The 14,170-nt window shown below is 37.8% G+C and overlaps 1 protein-coding gene and 1 long non-coding RNA gene across 3 annotated transcripts in view; both read left to right on the top strand.

The window, feature by feature from the left end:
- LOC134800088 (methyl-CpG-binding domain protein 4-like) overlaps nt 1–11,516 on the top strand; it is a 46,741-nt gene extending 35,225 nt beyond the window's left edge. The window contains exons 1-2 of one of the 2 annotated variants that reach the window (XM_063772560.1): nt 3,470–3,891; nt 10,655–11,516. In XM_063772560.1, coding sequence (XP_063628630.1) covers nt 10,663–11,373 — 711 coding nt within the window. In that variant the 5' untranslated portion in view covers nt 3,470–3,891; nt 10,655–10,662 and the 3' untranslated portion in view covers nt 11,374–11,516. Of the gene's footprint in view, nt 1–3,469; nt 3,892–10,654 lie in introns of those variants that run through there. The other variant, XM_063772561.1, reaches the window with a different exon arrangement.
- Nucleotides 1–14,170, top strand: part of LOC134800122 (uncharacterized) — a 285,699-nt gene that overhangs the window by 199,535 nt on the left and 71,994 nt on the right. The window lies entirely within an intron of this gene.

Raw genomic sequence — 14,170 nt, 5'->3', positions numbered from 1 at the left:
GCCTTTATAATTAAATTGGCTCTATTAAGAGGCAACAGGACAGGAGTGGTGATTTCTCCAGACAAACGTACTCGACTGTTTCCTCGTGGTTTTTGAAGCTAGAGCAGCGGTCGGCAACAGGCGGCCCGCGAACCTCTCACTTGAGGCCCGCGAGCCCCCCTGGTTAGTTTGTAAGTATGTTATATTGTCAAACAACAATGTCTGATAAAGTCACATATATTAACAAAGTGCGGCCCGCGTCAATTTCCTTAACTACTATGTGGCCCTTGGCTGCTAAAAGGTTGCCGACCGTTACCGTTACCGCTAGAGTAATGATTTTTTCAACACAGATTATTATTATTAATATCTGCGTGTCGGACTGTTTTCCTTTTTTTTGTGTAGCGAAAAACCTCACCAAATATCACCAGGGGGGAGGGGGGGTCAAAAAGTAGCCAAAAACACCTCGCGTGATTTGTGCACAACCCCTAATTTACTAGGCCGCAAAGAGAAGCATGGTATTCAAAACTGACATCAATTAGCCTAAAAAGCAAAACAGTCCGACACAGATAATTTCATTACCATTTAGAATTTTAGATCTCAAAATTTCTTTACATTTGGTTATGTTTTGGAGGAGGAAACAGTGAAGTACGAAATCTTGTTTTTTGAGATTTTTACGGAGGATTTTTGGCCTTGTCCTTATCGCACTAGTTTTAGGAGCCGCTTCCGTCAGCGAGACGGATATATTTACCTAAAATATTTAAATCTCAGCTCCCGGTATCCTCTAACATCAATAGATTCAATAATAGCGAGGTTGCCAACTGCATAGCATTGGTCCCCTTGCGGGCCGGCGTATGCAGCGGAAGCGGATCCTGACGGCACGGCATGCAAACTAGTTTATCGTGTCAACAATTGATTTATTAGCGTGAGCAATTGTATGCAGGTGACGTCTGTTTATAGGCCACCAGCGACCAGTCTCGGCTTCGAACGGGTTAGAAAATTATACACCTAAACCTTCCTCAAGAATCACTTAATTGATAGGTGAAAACCGCATGAAAATCCGTTCAGTTGTTTTTGAGTTTAACGCGAACAAACAAACACATAACAGACAGACGCGGCGGTGGACTTTGTTTTATAAGGTGTAGTGATAATATACAGACTTGCGTTACAGACTAATAAATAATAATATTTCCATTTCATCGTTCCATTTCAATTTTCATATTGTTTCGATTCATACTCTAAAACTCTAAAACAAGTGGACGCGGGCCGCACTTTGTTAATATTTATGACTTTATCAGACATTGTCATTTGTCAATATTACATACAAAATAGCCAGGGAGGCTCGCGGGCCGCAAGTGAGGGGTTAGCGGGCCGCATGCTGCTCTAAAATATCAGTAACAATGTAATTAGCTCATTCTGTTATAATTTTCACGGTATAACAAAAGCAAGTTTATTTACAAGATTGAAATAATGTGGAGATGTTTTTCGACTATTGGTTGTCATTGTCACACATGTTGATAAGTAGGTACAGGTAATATGTTTTACAATAGATCACTATTGTAATACACATTACCTATATACCTACCATACCATATACCTACTTATCAACATGTGTGATAATTAGGGTTGCCAACTTTTTTTTGGTGGAATATAGTATTTTCCAGAATAAGGCATCAAAAATATAGTACATATCAAAAAAATATAGTACTTTTAGATAAAATACTAAACGTGAGTCTAATATACGTTTAATCGGAAATATAGTATTTTAGCGTACTATATATTTTTCCAAAAGTATATAGTACAGAGAGCCAAAATATAGTACAATACTATATAATATAGTACGGTTGGCAACCCTAGTAATAATCAGGGATCGTACATTTTCCAGCATTTTTGGTGCACGAAGTGTTGTTAACGGAATCGGTATAAATAATTTCAAGCCTAATGATTAATTACGTTAATATTAACTTTAATTTACCATTTCAGTTGAAATTATCTATACCAATTCCGTTAACACCACTCTGCTGCACCAAAAATGCTGGAAAATGTACGATCACTGGTGATAATGATAATGAATAGTCGAAAAACATGAATGAATTATCATTGCTCGTAATGTAGGTAAGCCTTTATACACGGGTGACATGGACATTAAGCATCACTTCTTTCAGCACCAGAAACACGTTATTTATTTGAGTTAAGTACCTATATAACCAATAAAGTAACGAACTGTAAAAATATGGGTGAACACATCATACTCAAAAATATGTCCCATAGCCCTTACGTCAGCGAATTACGAACTATGGGACATATTTTGGAGTAAGTTATATATGCATCGATATCGATATTTTTACACTTGGAGAGCCCTGTAATCCGGACGGTCTCGCGCGGTCGACGGTCACAAAAATTTTAGATTTCTTCGCCGACATTTGCTATAATTAAGAATGATAAACATTAAAAAAATGCAGATGATAATATGGTAACCTCTATAATCAGATGTGATTAAGTAGGTATAGTATTAAGGAATTTATTTTCTGTGCTAGGGTAATTCGCCAGTAACTGGCCGGTTTTAGTAACTGGCCGCCCTAAACTAAAAATGAATTCTATTCACCTATAAACAGAATTCATTTTAGTCTTTCAATAACTGGCCACCTTATACTAAAATGAATTTTATTTATAGGTGAATAGAATTCATTTTTAGTTTAGGGCGGCCAGTTAGTGGCGAATTACCCTACTTTAATGTATGATGTCTGATGTGACACAGTGACAATAATGTAAAAGGACCCACAGATTATCAGTTCGCCGGACGATATCAGCCTGTCAGTTGTTTGGAGCTGTCAAATTTAACTGACAGGCTGATATCGTCCGGCGAGCTGGTAATCAGTAGGTACCTAGGCCCCTTAAGATCCCTAGCAGCACAGCTTTCATATTGATTGTCAGATTGTCACTGTCACAAAAGGTACGAAATGACACATTATAAAATTCTTTGACTGTATAAATTGTGTAGATACCTATGTACTGCAGTGAGTGTTGAAATTTTACGACGACAAGCCTTTTGCACTCACCTAATTGCAAAAATGTCTTGATTGCAAAAATGTCTTGATTGCAAAAAAAATCTATTCTTAAATGACATAGGTAAGCAAATGGCCTGTTTGTTACTTATTCTGCATAATCGGTTTATATTGTAAAATACATATTTATTATTTATAGATTTATTTATGTATTTATCGTGAAACAAAGGAATTGTCCCGAGATCTTGTAATAAAGTGTAAATTATAATAGTATTGCACTGCTTGATTAATTTCATCGTAAGTCTGACATAAAAATTCTACATAGATTGCGTTAGTTATGGTTTGTAATGATTCTATGATAACCATATCAGGTATTTTATTAATACTGTTTTATTACAAATGCTCATGTGCATTATTAACGAAATCGTCATTAAGGATTTGAGTAGTTCACAAGAAAATGCTAGAGTTTCCACACCAAGTTTATCTTAAGAATATTAATACAAATAACATACCTCTCGCGTTAACTCTTAAACAAGCGTATCCGTCAGTTGATAGCATCCATAATCGATAATGTTTCTATCGAATAGTACTCGAGTCTCGACCTTCCAGACAGCACAAGTTCAATCGATGTCACTTCCGCACAAAATCTCACTTAGTCGCGTATGCTTGAATTACGAACAGTTGAAACTATTTCTCACACGGAAACATTCCGACACCACTCGAGAATCAAAGTTTGCAAACAGTGTTCTCAATTCAAAACTTTTCACGGAAATTCGAAAGCGTTATCGATCCGTTTATGTTTTGTTTTTCGATTTTTATGTTCGCACGATGTCGCGGAGCGCGCGCGTCGACTGGCCGGTGCAGCTCGCTACTAACTAAGTTTTAACTAAGAAAAAGGCTCGGGATTCCGGTATGTAGGGCTTTGTATATAATCCAACTATTCTTGGGCAGTTTATCTTTGATAGTTAACAATGGAACGATTGTATTAAGGAATGGTTGCTTTGTTTTCATTTGAAATCTTGAATGGTACCACGACACCTACGATTTTGCATGCTCATGTTACAATCACAATCCATGTCTCGTTATGTATGTATGCAGAATGCGTTGGATTTCCAGTATTTTCTGACTTTTCATGAGCTAGAAATATTTAACACAGACGTCACTATAGAGTTGTGTTAGATACTTATTTTTGACTAGCGTCTGCCAACAACTATTGCCTGCAATGATGATGATGAGTGATAAAAAATATCCTACGTCCTTCCCCAAGCGTCAAACTATCTTCATATAAAATTTTATCTAAATCGGTTTAGCAGTTTTAGTGTGAAGAGGTAACAGACAGACAGACTTCCTTTTATTTATAATAATACTGGTATGGATAGATATTAAAAGATATTTCATATGTGATAATTTGTACTAAAATATTTACTTTTACTTAATGTTGTTTTGAGTTAGGTACTTAATTTTATTCGTAGAAATGTTTTTTAAATATTAATTGACCATGACAATGACGCATCAGTAAGTCATGTTGTGTTGTTATTGTTGAATGTAACTACATGAAAATGGCTTAATGAGTGTTGTTTATCCAGATGTTTTGGCATTAACATGATAAAAACCGGCCGAGTGCGAGTCGGACTCACGCACGAAGGGTTCCGTACCATTACGCAAAAAACGGCAAAAGAATCTCGTTTGTTGTATGGGAGCCCTTTAATATTTATGTTATTTTGTTTTTAGTATTTGTTGTTATAGCGGTAACAGAAATACATCATCTGTGAAAATTTTAACTGTCTATTAGCTAAGCTATCACGGTTCATGAGTTACAGCCTGGTGACAGACAGACGGATGGACAGACGGACAGCGGAGTCTTAGTAATAGGGTCCCGTTTTTACGCTTTGGGTACGGAACCCTAAAAAGGATCATAACAAATATTAAGGGGCCCACAGATTACCAGTTCGCCGGACGATATCAGCCTGTCAGTTGTTCGGAACTGTCACCTCTTGCGTTTACCTGACAGGCTGATATCGTCCGGCGAACTGGTAATCTGTGGGCCCCATTAGATACCTTCGTGACTTATATTATATATGTATAGGTATTGTAAATTCCTGTAGACATTTTACTCGTTTCTGTTAGTATCCTTGCCTCTTTCTACTGAAGCTTGGACAGGCTGTATAAGGATGTAGAGTTAGACTAAGATAAGTCTGCAATGATTTTACAATTATACGATGAACACCCTAGCGTCGGCGTCTACTCAACTCCATGGCTACTGCTCGACGCAACGTTGGCGCAATTACGCAGCGACGCCGCTTTCCATAGCGCTGACTAGACGCCGACGCTTAAAAGACGCTAGTGTGGGGTGGCCCTTAAGGTCTGGTTTCGTAGGATAGCGCTGCCGTCATATAGCGGCCGTGTCCATACAAAATAATACGGCTATATATGGATGGTGTAGTATTTTGTATGGTGACGGACTATATATGACGGCACCGCTATATCTTGGTAAAACAGAGCTTTACAGTTAGTAACTTTATTATATTTATTTACAGACTGCGAAATAACTATAGTTCGTTTTTTAGCATTAGAAAGAAGGTAAGCGATATTGACGTGTCTTTTTATTAAAAACCACTTTTTAAAAATAAGTCACAGCAAATATGTAACAATTATAAATCATATACGATTATTTACATTCTTTTGCTTTCATAAGTAATATAAACTAATTTTTAAAAGCGTTTTTCAATAAAAAGACACGTCAAGATTGTTTACCTTTTTTCTAATGCTAAAAAAACGAACAATAAACTGTGTTGCGTCTCGTGAATCTCGTTATTCGTGATTTCCATGACAAGAGTTCTGAGACATCTGAGACGTAGGTATAAGGTTATACCTACTTGAGTAAAGAAACAGTTGCATGTTAATTTGTTTTGGGATAAACCAGCAAACACGCAACTGGCTTTGTTTTACAACTTCGCATAAGGCAGAATATTATGTCAAGTGTAGAACAAAGTTGGGTGAAGCTGATGAATAAAATTATTTACAATAACAATGTTTTAGTCATTTCTGCTTATCGTATAAATTCTATAAATAAATGACAAAGTTCGAATCGTTGTATGTTTGTTATGCATTCAATCACCCCAAACTCACTCTAGCGAGTTTTTTGCAATAGGTAAGTATTTATACACTATAGTTATAATAGGTATTTTTTACTATTGCCTGGTCTAACTAATTATTTTAACACCAAACTTATCTACATATCATTTCAACATACTTACTGATTACAAATCATTTAATAAAAATGACAAAATCACATTTTATGCTATTGCTAACATCGATACAATTATTTGCATAACGTTAAATTATCGTGATCGTGATTGACTTGTTTCCATAATTAAACAAGTTTTGGTTTGTTGGGCAAGTATATTAGTAGTTTTCATTTTATCGTTGTGTATTGTTTTACCTGTCATCTAGATTAAGATAATTTGTAAAAAAAAATAAGCAAAGAGTGTTCAGTTTCTGCCAAAAAAAAAACACAAACTTCTTAAAAACACACATTATTGTTGCCGACTGTAGGTACTATACACACGGGATTGTTATGCCATTTAGAGTTCTTGCTAAATTGGAAATTCTATAGCGTAGATTGAACAACCAATTTAGCTAGGACCCTAAATGGCGCAACAATAGCGGCGCGTGATGGTAGTTAATGCCCCCAGAGAACTGGCTTCATCAAAACGAATCATACTCGTATAAGCCCAATCCCGAGGGGTCTACTATACCTACTCTGTATCTTTAGGTAGGTATTCAAATAAAAGTAAACATAGTAGATTGTTAACCAAGGGTTGAAAGGCACCCATCTCTGTCGAGGTAGTTTGGCGCTCGAACGCAGTGAGAGCGCCAATAGTCCGAGACGGAAATGGTGCCTTACACCCGAGTACTTTTCATATCGAATGCGAGGAAACCAAACAAGCCAAGGCAATTTCGCAAAATCAGTAATTGAAGTACCTAATAGACCTACGGCCATGATTTTTTTCCTTAGGACTTACTTGCAATCGGAGACTTTACATGTGTGAAGATTAATAACCCCTAGCGAAAATTATTTAAATTGCAATATTTACGAAAACACATTTTTTAACAAACTGCATTAATTTTAAAATTATTTGTTCATTATAATATGAAAATCAACGGGATTGCCTCTTACTTTTTAATTTTATACTTTTTCGTTCTAAAAGCCGCAACAGAGTCAACAGACTACCGGACCGCACCGCGACCTTGGTGCGCCGCACCACGTAATAACATAATTAAAGTATTTTAAATATTAAATAACAATTTAATTAATAATATAAGACATTTTTATCTTGTATCTTATTTTATTTTCATGAATATAGTGCTAAATAACTTTAAAAACCAATTAAATATCGTACAAACGTTTAACTGTGGCTGTATAAGATTCTGCCTTTGCTCATTTACGCAAGTGTAAAGCCCCCTCCAGACTATGCGCGTGAATCGCGGGCGAAGCCGCGAACGCGAGTGTGGAGTCGATTTTCGCAGACAGCGAAATCGACTCCACACTTGCGTTCGCGGCTTCGCCCGCGATTCACGCGCATAGTCTGGAGGGGGCTTAAGGTGTAAAAAAATATTTTTGGTGTATTCCTTTTGGTTCCCACCTTATGAAATCGAGTAAATAGAATTCAACGAAAGAAATCAAGAATAATTTGTTTTTAACAATTTACTTACATCATTTTTTATAAAAAAGGATCAAGGTAGCTATAATCTAATCTGTCACTGAACGACCTACATTATTTGATCATGTAGTTGTTTTCATCTACTCTCAACTGGCTTAAAGCCATTTGCCGACACCTGGCACCATCATCAGATCGATGGTATCAAATTACTGTATTGTCGCGTGCATTATACTTATATGGATATGGATACTTGAAAAGGCAAATAATGCGGCTAAATTTTATTAGACTCTGTCCACGCTGACTTTGCAAAAACCTGGCAGTAAGAATGACGTGGCACTTGCCATGACAACTGAGCGTGGTCAGACTTACATTTTTTTTACATAAAAAATTAATATACCTTACTTAAGTGTGTCAATAAAAAGCAAGTAAAAAATCATTACAAGCAATTTTAACATAGCTTTTAGTATAATAATAAGGTAAACGTACTGGTGCTCGACGCGGTCCCAGTCTCCCAGTACATGTCATCTTGAAACTAAAGTCATTGTCAATAGAGGTGACAGCAAAGTGTCATCTATTGGGCATTAGCATGTCGAGCACTAGTACGTTTACCTTACTACCTAACTAATAGTGACATCATTTAAAAAACTAGTCTAATTACCTATCTTTAATTAGTCTATTTCTGTTTATGTTACAAAAAATCCGAAGTATGAAAAGGTGCGGTACCAAAGTTCATTGAACTTTGGGCCTTTGGTCAGACAGTATAATGTAACTTGGACTTGGCATTCATTCGCGGCAAGTTATATAAGGCTGTTAGGTTCAAATTATCATAAAGTTCACATAACTCGTTTAACATACAAAAATGTAGTATAAACAACCGACTTAAACGTTTTATAGAATTAACTATTAGAATTACGTATACCTACCTACCTAGGTACTTACCAAAACCAAATAAAGGCAACAACTGAGCAGCGTTGATTTAATGTAGGTCCATGATGGATGAGAATTCGCAAACGTTAGTTTAAGTTTTATTTTTTTACACAAAAAAGGTTTCTCAACTTTCTTTAACTGAGGCGTTTGGTAAAAAGTTGTTACGATCAACTACAGACTGGTACTGGCTTGGCCGGATTAAGTTGATTTGTTACTGAGTAAAAATATAATTGACGTATAAATTAGTATTATTCCCCAAAACTGCTTCGAAATCTATCATCAAATCTCTGCAAAAAACTTCTACTATAGTAAATCAGCGCGAAGTTTCTTTACGGACCGCAAGGTAGTGAGGTGACTGGTAGATTCATAAAATACAGTGCTCATTGCCATTGTAAAGTTTTTGTGATCATTCTGTACTTGATGGTACAGTCGCCATCAGATATATCGAAGCGGCCAAAGCGCTCACAAATATCTGAACATGCCTCTATTGTCAAGGCGATAGAGTGCGCGTTCAGATATTGTGAACACCGTGGCCGCTCAGATATATCTGATGGCGACCGTGCAAGAGCCTCGGGCAAAACCCACGCATACCGATGGTATTTCGGCGGGTGATTTAATCGTTTTTGTACCTTTGCACCTTCGAACTTTGACAAGCTTCATCCGGGTGTTGGATTCGAATGAATGGGCTGTTTACGAATTGATTTATTGGTGTTGAATCATCGTCTCCGTTTGTTAGGTAATAGGTACTATACTACTTACATTATTATACCATGCCTATAGTTCACAATTTCACATAGCATTTAAGTGACTAAGTAGGGGAGGTAGGGGACCATTGGGCAGTCGGGATTCTCGGGCACCCCCTTCGATGGTCCAAATGGTCCCCTATACCTTCCCTAATTTAAATAAAAATGGTAATTTTCTAAAAAAGGCCCATTTTAAATATTGACAATTTTTTTCTCTAAAAAAATTTAAGATTATGTTCGGATATATTTACGTTTTATAGTATCTACTACCTATGCTAACTAAATTAAAAAGCCCAGACAATGTTAGAGTCAGACCAAGAATAGTCTGCAGCGGATTTGATAGCCCTCGCAGTGCAAGTGTTATTTTAAACGTCAAACTTCTATGAAATTATGACGTATAAATGACACTTGCACTGCGTGGGCTATCAAATCCGCTGCAGTCTTTTTATGGACCGACTCTACAACACCATCAAGTAAGTTAAAACCGCCTAATTACTCAATAGAACCGAATCGACACACAATTCAAAAGAAGCCTCGATTCAAAAAACCGCACTCAAATCGGCTCATCCGTTTGGGAGCTAAAAGGTGGCTTTCCATCATAGAAGGGTCCTTTATGCTTAATGAAAATCCAACAAAAATTGTGATAGGAAGGTCCTTATTGCACATAAAATATATGGACTCTGGTCCTTATTTCACATGGAAAGCCACTAAGTACCAACAGATCTAGACCGTATCTAGATACGGTGCCACAGACAGACACAAAGTTTTGTTGTCAAATTTTACGTTTCTTATTTTTGAAGTGAAAACTTCTTTAGCGGCGCTGAGCACTTTTTGAGGTGGGGAAAAAATGATAAACTCGATTCAGCGTAACGGTGACGTCATGTTTCACAGACAATGTTATTCACCAAAGAACTTTAGTCATAACACTCATAACGTATCATAATCAGGTCAATTATTTAAAACTGGACTTTTATATTAAGCAATAAATCTCAATGTTCTAATGTTCTAATCTTGTACGGGCTGAAATACGAGGATCTCACAGTTACATTCTAACTTTATATCACTCCAATATAATTCAATAAAGTCTCATCTTGATGAAATCGCTAATAAAAGTGAACTCTAGTACTGGTGAATAAAACTCAAAATATCATGACCAAATATATTTAGATGCGAGGTCTGCAAGGTAACTTTACAATTTCTATTCGAATTTTAAACAATTAACGCTACAAATTTAAGCTCACTGGCCAGCAATTTCGGAACTAAAGTATTTCAATAGAAAGGAGGATGGGTCTTTTTTTATTTGATTTAATATACTTTAATACACATTTATCTGTTCCAGGTACCAACATGACAACACACGAGCTTTGCGTCAGCAGGTTCTTCCAAGAAGACTCCATATTACCAGCGAAGAGTCCCAATAGAACACTATCAACAAATCTAGACTCTTCCCAAGAATCTCAAAAGTCTAGCCAGTGCACCCTCGACGACGCGGATCTACTCACTCTCTCCCAGCTCACTATACAAGAACAGGAACCAATCAAAATAGACCCCTTCTATAACATAACACCGAGGGAAATGCCACTATCACCCCACTACGTCTTTGAAGAAGAATTTTCCTCAAACCCCTGGGCGATGTTAATAGCAACAATCTTCCTAACGAAGACATCAGGCAAAACCGCTAGGCCCCACATGCAAAAATTCTTCGAGGAATATCCCACCCCGTATCACGTTTTAAACGACGCCCCTACGTCATTGGAACGTTTTTTTGATACTTTAGGATTAAGGAAACGGGGGCATATGATTTGGAAGTTGACATATCAGTTCGTTTCGTCAAAATGGCAGCGAGCTAGCGATCTCTATGGTATAGGGAAGTACGGGGAAGATGCGTATAGGATATTTTGCTTGGGACACACAGATGGGGATAGGTATTTGAAGTTGTATTTGGATTGGCTGCGTGGAACGGAATTTTTGAAGGATAACGGAGTGGCCGACTGTGAGTACGTTATCGAGGACCCGGCGTTGAAATATTATAGCATTACGTTAAGGAATGTTGACTAAAAGTAAAAACTGTAAATTATGTGAAAAACGTTCCATTAACCTGTAATTTGCTTCCATAAGCCATTTACTAGTCTTGTCAAGAAGATTATAAGGAGCATAAACTCGAAGAGGTTGTGTTGATTTAAGTACCTATAACAGAGCTTTCGTTCTAGTTCCATATGTAGTTGTTGTAGACTGCCAAAAAAAATATGGCACTAAAAACTTGTAAAGTCCGTGTGGAAAGAGAAGAGTCGTAGAATTTAGAGTTCCCTTACATTCCACGAGTCCACGACTCTTCTCTTTCCGCACAGACTATAAGTACCGAAATCATTTTTTGACAGACGTGTTATAGTTATAGGAGTTAAATAGTTTACCAGACAAATAACGATTATAACGTTTACAGATTTTATATTTACTCTTTTACCACGCCTTATCATGTTTTTATACCTTGGGCGATTGTGCACTACAATGAATTTTACTCTCCGGCAGTCCGAGTTTTCATGGTCCGATATGGCATGAGAAAAACGGATGATTGGCTTGAGCACTTGTCCGTCTTTTTACTCGCAGGTGCGGCGCAGTGGCATGAAAAAAAGCGGATGATTGGCTTGTGCACTTGTCCGTCTTTTTACTCGCAGGTGCGGCGCAGTGGCATGAAACACACACCCCCCCTAGCCCGCCCCCGCCCGGCCAAATCATGAATAATACTAATTCCAGACGCAGTGCACAAGCATAAACACGTTTTTCATAGCTGTCATCTCGGACCGGCAAAAAACTGTCCGGAATGGGGAAAAGTAAGGGCGATTGTGCACTACAATGAATTTTACTGTCCGGCAGTCCGAGTTTTTACGGTCCGATATGGCACGCCATTAAATGTATATAGTAGCTTGTGCACTAGACGTAATTTTACCGTCCGACATTTTACTTTTGCCCATTCCGGACCGTGTTTTTACGGTCCGAGATGACAGCTATGGAAAACGTGTTTATGCTTGTGCACTGCGTCTGGAATTAGTATTATTCATGACTTGGCCGGGCGGGGGCGGGCTAGGGGGGTGTGTGTTTCATGCCTCTGCGCCGCACCTGGGACTAAAAAGACGGACAAGTGCACAAGCCAATCATCCGTTTTTTTCATGCCACTGCGCCGCACCTGCGAGTAAAAAGACGGACAAGTGCACAAGCCAATCATCCGTTTTTTTCATGCCATATCGGACCATGAAAACTCAGACTGCCGGACAGTAAAATTCATTGTAGTGCACAATCGCCCTAAAATGTCGGACAGTAAAATTACGTCTAGTGCACAAGCTACTATATACATTTAATGGCGTGCCATATCGGACCGTAAAAACTCGGACTACCGGACAGTAAAATTCATTGTAGTGCACAATCGCCCTTTCTGTACAAAACAGTCTGCCGATTTTTGCGGGGGAGGGGTACGTCAAATGTATGGCTATTTATACATGATTTGTACGTAACGTACAAATAGCCATGTCAGATAAACGTCAGTCCATACAAAAGTTTGCCATAAGTTTGCACAATAGGGAGTATTACTGCAATGTTCTGCCGCCAGAGTGCAGCACTAATTTTTTTAGTAAACCATAGAGTAACTTATACATACTAGGCCTTAAACAGTTTTTTGACAAGTTATTACTATGACACAAAGACATGCTGGCGGGAGCATGCACAAAGCCGTGACGAGTGGCGAAAGACAGGGGAGGCCTTTGCCCAGCAGTGGGACACAATATCACAGGCTACAAAAAAAAAACTATGACATTGATGCATCAAGGCGGTTTGTTTACAGGTGGCTTACCGCGAAACGCGAAAATCGAAATTTCTTTAACTGCCTCTCTATCGATCGAATAAGCAAGAGTGGTAGAGAGGCAGAAACCGAACTTTCGACTGTCGTGTTTCACGGTAAGCCATGTGATTGTTACAGTTAGTGACGCCCTCTACGCAGAGTTTTACGTAATATTCCCTATTGTGCAAGGTTTACGGCAGAGGGGTAAGCTCTTAAAGGCGACTCCAGTTATTAATTGCAATGCTCTAAGATTTTTCAGGAACTAAAAATCGAAGAATGAAGGTATAAAAATATCAAATATACCTACATAATAACATATTACTAAGTATTTTTTCGAGTGCTTTATTATTCAATCATTAAAGCCATAACAGACTACCGCACCGCACCGCGACCTCGCTGCGGTAGAGTCGCTGTGAAATAACACTTGCACTGAGTGGACTATCAAAATCGCTGCAGACTTTTCTTGGCCTAACTCTAGTCTGTTACGGCTATTACGGCTTTTAATGTTGTATGACTTTTTAGGCGCAACACACACATGCTTAACATATCAGAATGAAATATCAGAAATTCAGCGCAGGGATTCCGGTGCTGAATTTAGCGCGTTAAAATAAATTAGACCAAATTCTTGATTTGGATTTGGAGTTAAGAACTCGTAGCTCAAGGCGTATACAATCCTTTCAAATTTTCATACAGATACTTATACTTATTTTAACCTCATCATTAGTCTGGCAAACACAACTTGTCAGTCAGTACTAACAAAGAAAACTATACTCATCCCTTTCTTTTGTGTACTAGTATAGCGTAGCGTATAAAGACAAAAACAGTATGATTTTGAAATGAGACTGTCCTGAGACTCCTGAGCTAAACTATATACTTACTTATAAGTTGGTCAAGCAGATCAAAAAAAAAAAAAAGAGCGGTAGAAAAAGGCGGCATATTTGAAAAATGTAGGCGCGAAGGGATATCGTCTCATAGAAATTTTGAATTTCGCGCCTTTTTCTACTAACAAGATTTGCTTGACCATCT

The sequence above is a fragment of the Cydia splendana genome, chromosome 19 (genome assembly GCF_910591565.1).
Source record: "Cydia splendana chromosome 19, ilCydSple1.2, whole genome shotgun sequence".
Lineage (NCBI taxonomy): Eukaryota > Metazoa > Arthropoda > Insecta > Lepidoptera > Tortricidae > Cydia > Cydia splendana.
The sequence above is the reverse complement of the archived record's forward strand: the minus strand, read 5'-3'. Positions and strand labels throughout refer to the sequence as shown.